The 14,141-nt window shown below is 37.5% G+C and overlaps 1 protein-coding gene and 1 long non-coding RNA gene across 5 annotated transcripts; both read left to right on the top strand.

Moving 5' to 3' along the window:
- The first annotated feature begins 3,812 nt into the window (after positions 1 to 3,812).
- LOC137176203 (F-box only protein 15-like) lies at positions 3,813 to 13,775 on the top strand. Of its 4 annotated transcripts, none has more exons than XM_067582340.1 (10): positions 3,813 to 4,110; positions 4,204 to 4,287; positions 7,088 to 7,192; positions 7,995 to 8,231; positions 9,652 to 9,852; positions 9,938 to 10,061; positions 10,709 to 10,791; positions 11,327 to 11,472; positions 11,750 to 11,869; positions 13,023 to 13,278. In XM_067582340.1, exons 1-10 carry the CDS (start codon positions 3,893 to 3,895, stop codon positions 13,139 to 13,141), a joined length of 1,437 nt encoding a protein of 478 aa, XP_067438441.1. In that variant the 5' UTR covers positions 3,813 to 3,892; the 3' UTR covers positions 13,142 to 13,278. The 4 variants fall into 4 exon arrangements, with proteins under 4 accessions (XP_067438441.1, XP_067438442.1, XP_067438440.1 ...); XM_067582341.1 differs by having other exon boundaries at positions 12,994 to 13,078; XM_067582339.1 differs by having other exon boundaries at positions 3,814 to 4,110; positions 11,745 to 11,869; positions 13,023 to 13,775.
- On the top strand, positions 4,718 to 7,087 carry LOC137176204 (uncharacterized). The gene is made up of 2 exons (XR_010925822.1): positions 4,718 to 5,746; positions 6,933 to 7,087. It is a non-coding gene; the product is annotated as an uncharacterized lncRNA (long non-coding RNA).
- Positions 13,776 to 14,141: the final 366 nt, after the last annotated feature.

The raw sequence follows: 14,141 nt of genomic DNA, 5'->3' as shown, positions 1-14,141 counted from the left end.
TCATTAATAAAGGGTTTAATGTTTCACACTCTCTATTAAGTCATCAGGTCTGCAGTTATAAATGATTATAAGCTATTCATAAAGGGTTAGTGTTTCACATGTTCTAAGTCATCATCAGGTCTGCTGTCATACTTATTAGGTCATTAATGAAAATAATTTAACTCTGCAGTTATAAATGTTGACAAACTGTTAATGAATGGATTTTCGTCTGTATGCCCTTTCTTTCTTCCTTTATGTGCAAGTCTAGCAAAACATGTAGCCTGCATTACAAGTTGGCAGGTTGACGCGTACAAATTTCTAGTAAATTATCACCTTTTATGACTTTAGGGGCCCCGTAATAATGACATCAGCAATGACATTGTTACTTCAACTATCAAATTGTCCTTGTGTTGTCCTTTGATGTGGGAGTTATTATTTATTCATTTCTTAAATTATGGCGATGTGTTGTTTTTTTTTGGATTTCATGATTGTGTTGTTTAGTTTTTATGTTGTTATGTTGGACCATGTTTGAAATAACTTAAACATGTTATTAAACATATTATATAACTCACTCAGACCAAAGACTAGTACAGGGGTCAATTAGTCGATGAGGCTCAGTTGGGCCAGTTTTTATTTGGAGTTTTCATTGAGGGGCCACAAACCTGCACAGTGGAAACGCATGTGTTTTGTTTAAATCTTTTAATTGATTAAAGAATAAAATTGATTCATAACACTGTTTAGGATAGTATCTGAGGGCAGATGTAGTTTTTCACATAAGTAAGTGAGGGTATAAAACAGTTTCAGGGTTGTATCTGAGGAGACATGTCATCATCCTCATTAGTAATCCACACACAATAAACAGCAGCCTGCTTCATTTATGGTCAAAGCTCAAGTACAACACAGTCAGGACAGTCAGGTGTCCATATGAACAGTGAAAGAGGTTTTCCTCGCTGTAATCATTCCTCCTGTTCATACTGGATATTAAAAGATCCTTCAAATGTGCTTTCAATGGAAGTGATGGAGGCCAAAATCCACAGTGTGTCCACACAGTCATTTAAAAGTCTCTGTGAAGCTTATATGAGTCTTCAGCAGTCTGAGTTAGTCATATCAAGTGGATATCTGACACATTTACAGTCTTTTTAGCATCAAATTCCCTCTTTGTGTTTCCTCGGACAGTGTTTCCCTGTTGAGCTGCAGGTGGAAGTATAGTAACAAAAAGAAGGACTTTGGCACTAAAAAGACTGTAACGTTGAAAGATATCTACTAGATTTGACTCATTTGGATGCTGAAGCTTCATATTATTCATTTTTGCACAGAAGGAGGACTGTGGATTTTTTCCTCCATCACTTCCATTGTAAGTGCATCATCAAGGGATCTTCTAATGGTCAGTATGAACAGGAGGAATGATTACAGCAAGAAAAACATGTTTCAATATTCATTTGGGCTCCTGACTGTTGGTTTAAGACACACTTGAAAGATTGTGAACCCGTCCTTTAAGTGAAGGATTAAAAGCACAGAAGTGCAGGAATTGAAAAACATTATAAAGTGTAAAAGCTTTTGTCCAGATACCCAGCAGGGAGCAGAATAATACAAATGCTTCAGTAATAACACTGTTCTAGTAAACTAGTAGCTATTAGCAGTTAAACAGTTTGGAATAAGTGTCCAAGGAATATTATACTGCAACAATATAGAGGCTTCACACTATTTAACCATGCTTTACCAGTTAAACTAAATGATAAACCAAATATACTCACCAAAAGGAGGTTCAGAGGATGACTTCTCTCTTTTGAAGGAAAATATTGGAGTTTAAACTATGCAGGTGTTTTTTCTTTGCTATACAAAATACCAGAAAACTGCCAGTGATGCTCAGGCTGGCAGCGGAGCAGAGTGATGTTCACCATCTCTGCCTGCTCCTGTATTTCCCATATGAGGACATTATCAATTACATGGTGTGTAATTGTTTATCATGCTGCTTGGAGACCAACAGCATGTTTACATCACAGACAGAGCCGAGAGCTGTAGGTTCTCTGTGTAGCTGTTCGTGTTTGTTCATTCATGTGCTCTCAAGTTTCACAGCTTTTAGTTAAATTACAGAGCGGAGCGCGCTTATGTAACGCACACACTTGCAGAGCAACCTTGTAAAAATACAGCTGTGTTGTGGAATCACCATCGTGTCACATTGTTTGGAAAAGATAGACCACTTTTGTTGTTATGTAATTTAACAGTAACATTTAATTTCAGTGTATTTCCTGCTAATATAATCTTGTAAAAATACAGCCATTTCATAGAATCTTCATCATTTGACTTTATTTTTCAAAATAAAGACCTGTCACTTTTTTTGATAAACAGAAAGATTTGCAGGAAGTTTGAATGTAAAATTAATTTCTTGGTGTGTTTTTACTTTTTAAGAAAACTTTGTACAAATACAGTCATGCTGTAGAATTATGTGTGTTGACCTTATTTTTTTTAAAAGATAAATTGACTTTTTTGGGGAATTATAGAATTTAATGGCAGAAAATCTAGAAACAGCCATTAAAATGAAAATTTACCCTCATGCAATATTCTTAAGAAATGTGAAATGCATGTAAAATGATGAAATTTTACCACATATTGCATGTAACTTTCTTTATTGTATTTATTCTTGACAGTGTTTGCAGAGAAAAGAGCACCACCTCATCTTCTTTTTAAACTTGTTCAAGGTAAGAGAGCAATACTAGCGGCCTCTTCCAAGAAGGTTTGGATAAAATTGCTTGTTAAAACTTGTAACACGCCTTTTTTTAATACATCAGTCAATGTTCCAGACTTGAGGGGGTTCAAGGTTTTACTTCCAGATAACCGTGGATGTATTACCAAACAGACGTATTGTGCACAACACCAGGAGTTGAAAAGTGAATAAAGCACAGAGAAAAAGGGCATAAACTGAAAAGAAATTAGAAAAGCAAGTTAAATATGTTGCAAATCTGCAAAATGTTGCTGAAAAACACCATGTTAAGGGATGTGGCTCACATGGGTGTGGTGGATTGTTGGGCTCTGCAGCTACAAATAACTACTGCTGTAAATTTGCTTCTTGGAACAGTCCCATGATTGAATGGGGCTGTAAATTAACCCAAAACTGGTTTGACATACTGATCTGCTGCGTCAAAAGCTTTTCAATCAAGAGACTCTGTTTGCAACAGGGTGGATGTTGCATCTGTCTCCACCAGATCTGCATCCAGTATAACGGACAAAAAAAGTTTGGACATGTTTGGACTTTTTAGTAGGAAGTTGTGTTGTGACACAACAGATTCCTGGAGTTGAGAGTTAGACCAAAAAAGTGTTTTAGATTTCTTTTCTTACCTGCACTCACTTTATTAGGAACACCTGTTCAATTGAATGCAATCTAATACAACAGCTCTGCCATAAGTTTTAGGCTACTTTTATGAAGCTTATACATTTTCAGTTTTTGATGACAATGTCAGAAAGGTGATAATATTAGGAAAACTCTTCAATAGAAAGACAAGTTTTCCCTACAGGAGAGTGAATTAGAGTAAGAGATGGTAAAAATGGATGACTAACCCCTGGTTATTGCCTAAATAGCATATGTAGACTATACCAGAACCAAAACCCTTTGCATAATCCCCAGGTGTCACAGGATGTTGTATTGTGATAAAAACTCCTCATAAGTAAATAATGTGCATCCCTGAACCAAGATTTTCAAAATAAAGATTTGTGTTTATACAATATGTTTTCATTCCAATTTAAACTTCAGGATAAATTACAAACACGGATAATAATGAACCTGTCATGTTTTTGTACGTCACTCTGCTGCCACCTGGCGGTCTGGCTGCTCTACTGACGTCACAGGTACAGTGGACAGGAAGTGGTGTGTCCTCGCGTTAATGATGGTGAGTGGTGGCATCTTCATCAAGGTGTGATGGCGGCCGGACGAGGTGAGTTTTTCCGCAGTTTCTTGGAGGGTTTGGATAGACAACCTGGCCGGCCGGCTCCGGGTAGACGACAGCCGGTTCGTGGTAGAGGTAAGCCGGGCTCTGGCGGAGGACAGGCGGGACCGTGTCAAGGACCGGCGGGCGGGAAGAGGAAGAAAAGGCGGCCAAAGGTAGCACCGAACCCGGTTAGCGGGATGGATCACAGGTGACTTCTGCCACACAGAGGCCATAGTTACACTTTCATTAAGAACTTAACTTGACAAAAACATGTTAATATTTTTCAAAATTTGTATCCCAGCTTCCCAGAAGTAAAAACTGAGGAAACCAGAGAAAATTTTACCAAAGTGAAATCTTCTCCACCAAAGGAAAACTTAGTGGAAAGGTAAGTTAAGCTAGCTAATCACAAATGTTTGACCAAATTATTTATCATTTACTGTCACATCTGTTTTAAGTGTTAATATCATTTTACCATGAAAAAATATGTTTTAAAGACATTGTTAATTACACCTTGTAACAAATTTTTACTTGTTTTTTTTCCTGGGTAGTAAGTGTAGGCTTATGCCTTAAAAGTATAGAAAATGGTTATTATTCCCTTCAATTTTTACTTTTCTGACCTGGACAGTGATGATTTGAAATGTACCATTGGGAAAATGGGTGAATTGGCACATACACATAACATCAGAAAAAACAACATGAATTCCCAGATAGAGGATGGGAGGCTGATTCTTAAAAGTGATTTTATAGTATCATTGTAAATCTCGAAAAAACTTCTCACTTCTAAATCTTTTTTTTTTTTTGTCTTTTTTTTAAAACAGATTTAATAATTGGAAAAAAAAAATGATTTCAGCTTTTCATATATAAATATTTTCTGGTCTTCTATGACATTAGACTGAATGTTTTGGGGTTTTGGACCCTTGGACAAAACAAAACGTTTCAATATGTCAACTTGAACTTGAGGAAATGCTAAAAAAATTTTTTAGAGCTGCAACAATTAGTTGATAAATCAATGAGTCAATTGACAGAAAATTTATCACCAACTATTTTGACTATCAAATGATTCTTTTGAGTGATTTAAAAAAAAAAAAACCCAAATTCTCTGGTTCCAGCTTCTTAAATGTGAATATTTTCAGGTAGTCCTCTGTCACAATAAACTGAATATCTTTGGGTTGTGATCAAAACAAGACATCTGAGGACGTCATCTTGGGCTTTGGTAAACATAGATCAACATTTTTCACAATTTTCGGACATTTTATAGACCAAACAACTAATCATGTAATTAAGTCAGTTGCCCACCCAGAATGATTTTTTTAAAACTATTTTTGGTCATTTTAAAGAGTGAAAGATTAATTAATTAAACTAAAAGTTGTAGCCAAAAGATGAATTTACATTAAGCAGTGCCAGTCCCATGTTTACATAGGATTTAATTTATTTTTATTTCAGACGAGGACTCTAATGACTTTTATATTAATGCTTTATTTTCCAGTTCTGCTAAATATAGATAAGATAATATGTCTTATATTGCAGGTCTAATTGATAGGAGTTAGTTGGACAGTATAATGTTCAGAGATTTTACCTGTATGTACACAGTGATAAGAGAAACAAAGCTTTCTGAAGTACTGACTCAATATGAGGCAAGTGTATTGACATGTTGTACAGTTGAAATGGCGACATCTGCTGGGCAGCTGTTGGTATTTCATCTGTATGGATGAATTACATCTGAGACCATGTTGAAACACTTAGTCAGAATATAATTGGTTTTGCTGCTTGTTTTTTAGGGCTGCAACTAACAAACAAACAATTATCCACTCAACAGCCCCAAACCCCAAAATATAAAATTTACAGTTTTGTTAGACCAAGAAAAGCCGCACATTTTCACATTTGAGAGCCTTTAATCACAGAATGTTAGGAGTTTTTCTTGTTTTGTTATTGTTATTTTGTTCAGTAAAGTCTAAACTATTTAAACTGATCACTTCAAAACATCTTACCGTGATACTTTTGTTTTGAAAAGCTGATACTGTGTCGAGATGTGTGCTTCGAGCGTAACATCACTTCCTGTATAGGTGGCTACCTATAGAGGGTGGCCAGCTGTACAGAAAGGCTCATTCTGGCCAGTGTATGTGCTGCCTCTCCTAGTCGATAATAGAGAAGAGATGCAAACTCTAGGAGATCTGAGGGGGGGGGAGTCTGTCCGGTTGATTATACAATAGCGTAGCTCCATTAGCTAGCTCAGTGTGTAGCGAGTGTGCAGTTGAGAGAGAGCGTGTGTGTGATGGTGAGGCTGTCGACCGGAGCGGAGAGTATGAAGATAGCAGTATAGCTGTGAACGTAGCAGTGTGGTGTGTATACAGTTTAGGCTATTTGTCAATGAATAAATGCCACAACTCCTCAAGACGTAAGCCAAGTACCTGCATCTTGTTTGCCACCGGCTGATTAAAGTGAAGGGGTTACAAAGTCTCCCCTGTGCTTCCTGACTGCGGTCTGGACACTGAAGCAGGAAAGATTAAGACTGATTTAGATGCAGAATTGGTTCATTTTAACTCAATTTTGTCTCCAAATTATGCCATATTGATGCATTTATATGCATATATATTGAGTTTTGAGTCAGCTCTGGACTGGGCGTATCATTATTTCATTATTTTATTAAAGTAAACAAAGACAAATGTTTGAATTCACGTTTGCATTTACGTTACATGTCATGTGTAATGATGCATATAGACTAGACGTGAGCTTTTTATGAATTTTAATAATTACATGCCTCATAGTGGAAGAATGTTAATGAAGAAGCTACTATCAGCTGATTTCCAACATACTTTTTTATCTTGTCATCTTGTTTTTGTTTTGTTGATGTATTCAGCCCTCACATCTATTGATTCCTTTATGTGTTTTATGTAGGGTTGTTTTACCTCATAACAGCTGTTAAAATTAGTTTACAGGCAGATGCAAATATACTTAAAAGTAATTATAGATGATCATGTAAAGCGAATATCTTTCCAAATTTTCTCCCAGGGGCCCCTGAACCCCCCCTAGTTGTGGTAGGTTTTCTCTCTCCATACAATGCTCTCCTTACCCGTTTGCATCCCTGTTAGAGGAACTGCAGGACACCGGCTTCAGCACTAGTTGGTGGATTAAATCACTTGGTTATTACTTTGAATAAATGACGCCAGTGATTACCTTTTTGTCAGGCTGCCGTCTGAGATTCTGATTAAGATCCTGTCGTACCTGGACGCGTCCTCGCTGTTCTGCATCAGCCACGTCAGCAAGCTTTTCCACCAGCTTGCCAATGACGAGTAAGTGTGAAACAGTTCCTCATTTCATTTTAATCAAGAAGTTGCAGACAGTGCTGTTAATGCTTGTATTTCCTTTAGCTAGTTCAGATCATTAGGCGTTATCTTATTTATCCGATAAGATATGCAGATGTAGTTGTATAAAATCTGTAACAGCAAGTTAGCTTTGCAGGCTAAGTAGGGGTGTAACGGTACATACAGTTCATGGTTCAGTCTGATTTCGATACAGCAGGAAAAAAAAGACAGAAAATAACATTTGGGTCTTTAGAAAAGTGTTAGCATCCAACAATGGCTCATTGGCCGCAACTATTACTATAAAAGAAAAACAACCTTTCTGTTTCTTGCAGGACACCTGCTGACAGCTGTTGTATATAAAGTAGTGTAAACTAGCTCCACCTCCAGCAGCTACAACAGTAACATGCTGCTTTAACACTGATGCTTCAGTATTAATAATCTAATGATGTCATATATAATAATATATCAGTCAGAGGGACCAAACCACTACTTTTATTGCAATACTTATTAACTACATCTTTCTCACTCAGAACTGGTTCTTACAATGTGCTGTCTGAATTCGGATTAGTGGACGACCCGCTCTACCTCTGAGCCTCAGCAGCCCAAAATCTGTATTTGTGTATTTTTAGTCAGCAGATTGGAACAGGATATTACTGAATACCTATATAAGTTTTTTAATTATTGTCTTTTGTTGAACAAACTAGAGGAAAATTTGGTCTTGATCACATAATCAGTAGCTCTCACTACTTCTCTGCAACCAGTGTTCAGCTGTGACCTTCTCTCACTGTAGTGTCATGTGGCATAAGATTTACGTGTCAGAGTTTGGAGGTCAAACATGGAAGCCGAAGTCGGTGGACGATGCTGCGCTGAAGGAGGATCCGGTGGAGATGGAGGATCGTTCAGCAGGTCATTGGAAGAAGATGTACTTCAGAACTATGGCCGGACAAGAGCTGAACAAGTGGAGGAGAGAGCTGAGGGACATCAGTCCGTACACGGGGCTGCCCAGGCAGACAGAGTGGGTCCTCAGGTACGGGACGGATGAAAATGTGATTTTTAACACTGTATATAGGAGGTATCATTCCTTCCTTTTTAAAGTGTCGCTTTAAAGCTACTAGCTGTCATTGTGCTGCTTTTTTCATGTGTTATTCAGTGACAACAATCAAATATATTTTCTACTCTTGTTGACAGTTTTTCATAACAAAACTTCAAATAGATTAATTTCCAACTTTCCAGGCAGCAGCCACTGGTTTTATTTCATATAGAGACTTAAAACTTGCTGTAGATGAATAATCCATCATAGTCATATGTAGTCAACTTAATTTTTTTGTTCTGTGTTGTAATACAGTTGAGGATGGTTATCTAGGCTTTCCTTTTTGGAAGCAGTGGTTTGCAACCTTTTTGGCACCTTTATCACATTTTTCCAGTGTCCAGTTGTGAGCAAAAAGAGCTGTCACTTAACTAGCATTAACAGTCAGTTAGCAAGCTCATTAGCTTAGTTGCTAACAAAGAATAAGTTCTCATAGTTATTGGAAAGACATATTTATTGACTGTCTGTAAACCAGTGGTCGGCAAATAGCAATCATGGGCCAAATCTGACGCTCCAACAAAAATATTTGGCCCCCTAACAAAAGCTAGTTTTCCCTTTTTTATAGATTGCATCAAATATTTTACATGACTCTTCATAAATCTACAGTAGATAATGATATAAACACAAGGATCATCTAAATCCCAATAAATATGAGCTTTTAACTGCTTATACATTTAAAGATACACAACATAACTTCTCTTATGTGACCAGAACAGATGTGTCAATAACAATACTTCAGCTAAGACCATAAATAAAGCAGACCACTGTTTATTGTGTGTTTATTGCTTATGGGAATGATGACATGCACCCTCATATAAAATCTTAAAACTGTTTTAGACAAACAGAAACATATAAAAAATGTGTTTTTACTGCACATGAAGAAATAAATAGTGCTGAAAAAATCTGGTCCATGATTGAACTTGATTGCTGACCCCCGCTGTAAACCATGTCTCCTTCATGGGGCAGTTTATAATGTGACACAGGAGGTTAAATAAAAGTAGATTTTGCAACACAACTAATAAGCTATGTTAGCTTCCTCCATTTCGAACTCTCAGGCTCTCCGTTCCCTCAACACGATCATAACAGTGTGCCATTTGTCAACAGCGCAAATTCACATACCACTAAAATTGAACTTGTCTTGAAAATAAATTTTTTTTGTGGATTTTTCTTCACTCGTGAGCAAATCCACTGACTGTAACACTTCTATTGAAATGAACCGATATTTAAATGTTAGTGTGACCGAGCCTTTACACACAATAATAACTTTGAAGGTCAAGATGACTAAACTTTGGATGAGAAGCTTTCGGTTTAAAATATTGTGAGCCTTGTAAACAAACTGATTACATTGAGTTTTTTCCAGGAACCTGAATGTGAGCTGGGAGCTGACAGTGTGTGATTGTTTGGGACGGGAGAGCAGGCTGGAGCAGAGCCGAGCGTACTTCTTCGAGTCGTCTGTGATCGTCCGTTGGAGCGGAGGCAACTTCCCCAGATACCATCATATCAGCAACATCCAGCTGCACGGAGTCAGGAAGGACGCACTGAAGAGCCCCAAAGTCAGGAAGTAAGAGGCACCCCCTCTTCCTCCTTCACACCTCCTTTTCAATTCATCCACCACCACTCCTTTACAATCCTTTCTCCTCTGTCAGGCCTGACTGGCGCTCTCTGATTTTGAAGCTGGACATGAAGACTCATCCTGCTCGTTTCATTGGAAAAGACAGATTGATCAAACTGATCCTTCTGTCGCCGGGCTTCATCATTGGCATCTGGAGGGTAAATATGATGCTTCTTTCATGGCTGCACCATTGCATCAAATGGAAATATTCTACATTTCTTGTGTGTCATTTTTTACACATTGTGTTTTTCCTATTTTGTAAAAATTCAGCCTGACACATCTTATATATTTGGAAAGTTAAAAAATCGACACACTGATCAATAGTGAAAATAATAGTTAGTGGCAACTGTAATATAGTGAGGGAAATGGGAGGTCTATTTTTTTCCCCCCACACTGAGGGGAAAAACATTTAGCTAGACTCATTCAGTACTTCCTGGATTATTAAACTGATATCATTTTCTTTGTTCATCAGAAATGATGATTAATTGATTATTATAACATAGCTAAAGGCGTTTTTAAATCTCTCTGTGTATGTACATTAATGTGGCTGCATTAAATTTAGAATTATGCAGTGATGAAATGGAAATGTTTGACTCAGGCACAGGCATGAAATTGTAAAATTTCATTTTTCATAGCAAACATTTTGACTCATCATAGTAGGAAAAACACAAGTGTTACTAATTACATTAACAACAGCTCTGATCTGTTCAGGTGTCCCAGTAAGTCTTGACATTGTGCATCTGTTTTTATAATGTGAACATCAACAAAAGAACAATTTAACATGTCAGTGTTTTTATGTGTGTAGGGTCAGAGCAGTGTTGCCTTCATCATGGTCAGCCTTCACTTCCACAGGCTGGTTGAAAAGAGTCTGCTGGGATCTCCTGTCTGGTGGGTTCAGTTCTATAAACTCTATAAGCTGCTTTAACTGTTACACTGATAAACTCCAGTTTATATTCAGAAAATAACAAAACACACCACCAGATCCAAAAGTGAACAGATTAATATTGTTCAATTTTTCAAACTAGTTCAGCAAAGTTAAATCTTTAGGTTCATTTTGGTAGACAGATCTCCCTCTGCTGGTCTTAACACATTACTACAGCATTATCAACCCAGCTGAAGACATAAAAATAATATTTTTAATCTTAAATATCTTAAAAATTTTGAACTTAATGAGAAAATTTCGTCGCTTAAAATAAACTTTTGAACACCTGATTATTTTCAGAAAAAATGTATCAGTTCAGTTGTGCTTTTATTTATTGTTCTTTATTTGAGCAAATGTATTAATTAGGTTAAATGTTCCCATTATTATATTTTTTTTATTTAGGTATTATATTTTTATTAAACATTAATCTTCCCTGAAGCTTAATGAAGCTTAATAAACAGTAGTAGGGGTGGTCTTTGTCCTTTTTGTCCCCTCATGAAGCCCGTTCTCTGAGCCTGTGGACAGACCGCCTGTGGACAACTCGGACCCTGAGTTTGGGCTGCACGGCTACACTTTGCACTTTGTTCTGCACAACACCGGCACTGAGATCATGTCAGGACACTTCCGCCAGCTCTTCTGTCGTACAGGTACAGACAATCTGACTAACACATCATCCTAATACTTTGTCAAACCTTTTTAAATTTAAATTAATTAAGAAAACCATCTGATCAGGTTTTGTTTGTAAGGTTTTTGAACAATTTCTTTTAATTCTGACATAAAACTGAATCTTGACTTTGACTGTAACATCAGAATTAGTTTTTGCAGAGGTTTGATTTATTTAACTGGCACTGTCCTGACAGAAGGAACTGTCTTGATTACATGTGTAAAAACCTAAAGTTTGTTGTGCTGCTGCAATCAGTTCAGATTCGGGATGGACAGGTGGAGCTGAAGGCCATCAACAGGACCAACTTGTCCCAGCACAGATCGCTGTCTGGAAACATCAAACTGCCCTGGAAGAGCGAGGTGCTGGAGGGCTCAGTGGAGGTACATCTGTCCAAAACACTCAGGACATTTCATACCCCGTCCACTAATTAACACACACTGGACCAATCCAAGTAGTGGTAAGATTTAGCAATGTTGTCCAATGCTTCTATAATATATTTACCTTGTGAGGCAGCTGGGTTCGCGAGATCACAGCATCACGAGATCAGGCGAGAATCCATTTTTTCAGGCCTGGGGTTATGCACTTCTGTCCGAACCACCAGTGGTTTGGACCAATCAGCGTCCTATGAGGATTCTTGCGTGATCTTGTGAATCCACCTGTCTTGCAAGGTAAGACGGTGATAGACAGATGGTTCATCCAGTCACCTGCCAAGTATTTGGTCAGGTTCAGGTTAACAATATATACCAATATTTTCACAAATTTGAAGAATGTTTTGAAATTTGGCCAATTACCTTAAAAGGGACGTATCATGTTTTTTGTGATTTTATGTTGTTTATATTATACTCCCGAGCTGATGCGGAGGCGTACGTGGACAGCTGCAAACACTACAGACGTGTAGTACTTCTTCGTAGTACTAGTTTATACTCTTTCTGTCCGCTTTGAGGACGCGTTCCACACATGCGCAGTAGATCGGCATCTACAGGAAGACAGTGTTGTGACCACACAGACCAGGGCAGACAAGTCCGCATGGTCACAAGCCATTGGAGGTACATGGATATCTGCACAGAGCCTATGCGTACATGGACGTCACATGGACCCTAGCGGACCCATGCGTACTTACAGATGCGGAAATTATAATTTCAGCTTCAGTCTGTCCATGTCTTTGAATGTTAGAGCTCCACACTTTCCACACACTCATCAGTGGATTTCTGTATTTATATGTCATGGAGATTTCTGAATTTGCAGTATTACTTAAATACGCCAACTGCTTACCTGCACTCAAACTAATAAGAAAACATTCAAATTAGTATAACTCTGTGGAAATAAGGAAGTTTATACACCACAAACAATCACATGACGTAACAGTATACTGAGCCTGTGATAACAATTAAACCAGCCAATCTGCACACGTTGTGGTTGTCAACGTCTGTTTTGACTGACGACTCCTCAAAATGAGGGTTTTCGTCAGCTGTTTGAAAGAAAGGTCACATCTATTTGTTTTCAGCTCTGATGGTTCTTTCTTGTGCTGGGTAGAACTGTTGCATCATGACACTGACTCTGCTGGACGAGTTCCAGAAACCTTTCTGGTGTGTCAGCTCACCCATTTGCATCAAAATGGCGAAGAACCCGCTGTCCTTCGACTACAGCGGTGAGCACTTTCTGATGGAGTACCGGAACCCCGACGGTCAGGTGAAGATGAAGCTGGTCTGGTTGAAGGAGCAGAAGCAGTTCTTCCTCATCAGTCTCACCATCTATGTTTCTGTTTTCAAAGTCAACAAGCATTTTAGCACAGAGTACTGAAGTGGAACTGGACCGCAGTTTAGTTAATCATTTTTACAGTTTTGATGCAGTGACTTTTTTCCCAGTGTTGAATCAGTTGTTCATAAAGTGTCCTACTTTGTAGTTTATTGTTAATGTATTTGTTATACAAAACAATTCACATTCTGTAAGAATGTAGAAAGAAAAGCTTATACTTTTGAAGCTTTATGTGTTGAACTGTTTTCAATAGACAAATAGTATCACTAATTTAATTTTGGAAGGAAAGCTTCTTAAAGTCTTTATTTATATTTGGTTCATAATACAACTAGTGTGTCACTGTTGTTTTTGTTTCTTTACATAGTACAATATGTAATGTGTAAATATAACATAATAGATCAACTTTATTTTGAATTTCAGTATTTACTGGGTACGTATTAATTTCAATCAAGAATTTAATGTGATTCATAAAATGCTTCAAACATCTTTTATTTACATGCTCGGTAAATCATAAATATTTTTTCACAAATATTTTGCCCTGTTTCTTGAAAATGCTTCTCATTCATGTGTGAATAAAAGTTGAATTACAATTTAATGTAACCACATTAAGCAGAATTTCAACTGATCATTTTTTTTTTTTTTTTTTATAACTTCTGAGAAAACAAATGATGAATCTAATCAGTGTGATCAATCAGAGAGACGATCAGAGGGGCAGAGTTTCTACCATTGTTATCATTGTTATTATGACTGGGACTGAAGGATGGGAGTTTCTCAGTGAAGGAGCAGTCAGTAAAGGTGTAGAGAAGAGCTGCAGCATCTACATCATAAAAGCAAATGAGACCTTCCTCATAATCTACAAACACTCTGACCTTCTGAGGGTGTTTCTTCAGAGAGAGA

The sequence above is a fragment of the Thunnus thynnus genome, chromosome 23 (genome assembly GCF_963924715.1).
Source record: "Thunnus thynnus chromosome 23, fThuThy2.1, whole genome shotgun sequence".
In the NCBI taxonomy this organism is placed as follows: Eukaryota; Metazoa; Chordata; class Actinopteri; order Scombriformes; family Scombridae; genus Thunnus; species Thunnus thynnus.
The sequence above is the reverse complement of the archived record's forward strand: the minus strand, read 5'-3'. Positions and strand labels throughout refer to the sequence as shown.

What these genes read in the sequence shown, in the direction of transcription:
- LOC137176203 (XM_067582339.1), top strand. Translation starts at nt 3,893, where the DNA reads ATGGCGGCCGGACGAGGTGAGTTTTTCCGCAGTTTCTTGGAGGGTTTG. An exon ending in CTGCTGGGATCTCCTGTCTG is followed by an intron (nt 10,792 to 11,326) that starts GTGGGTTCAGTT and finishes CCCCTCATGAAG; the next exon opens with CCCGTTCTCTGAGCCTGTGG. An exon ending in CCAGCTCTTCTGTCGTACAG is followed by an intron (nt 11,473 to 11,744) that starts GTACAGACAATC and finishes TGCTGCAATCAG; the next exon opens with TTCAGATTCGGGATGGACAG.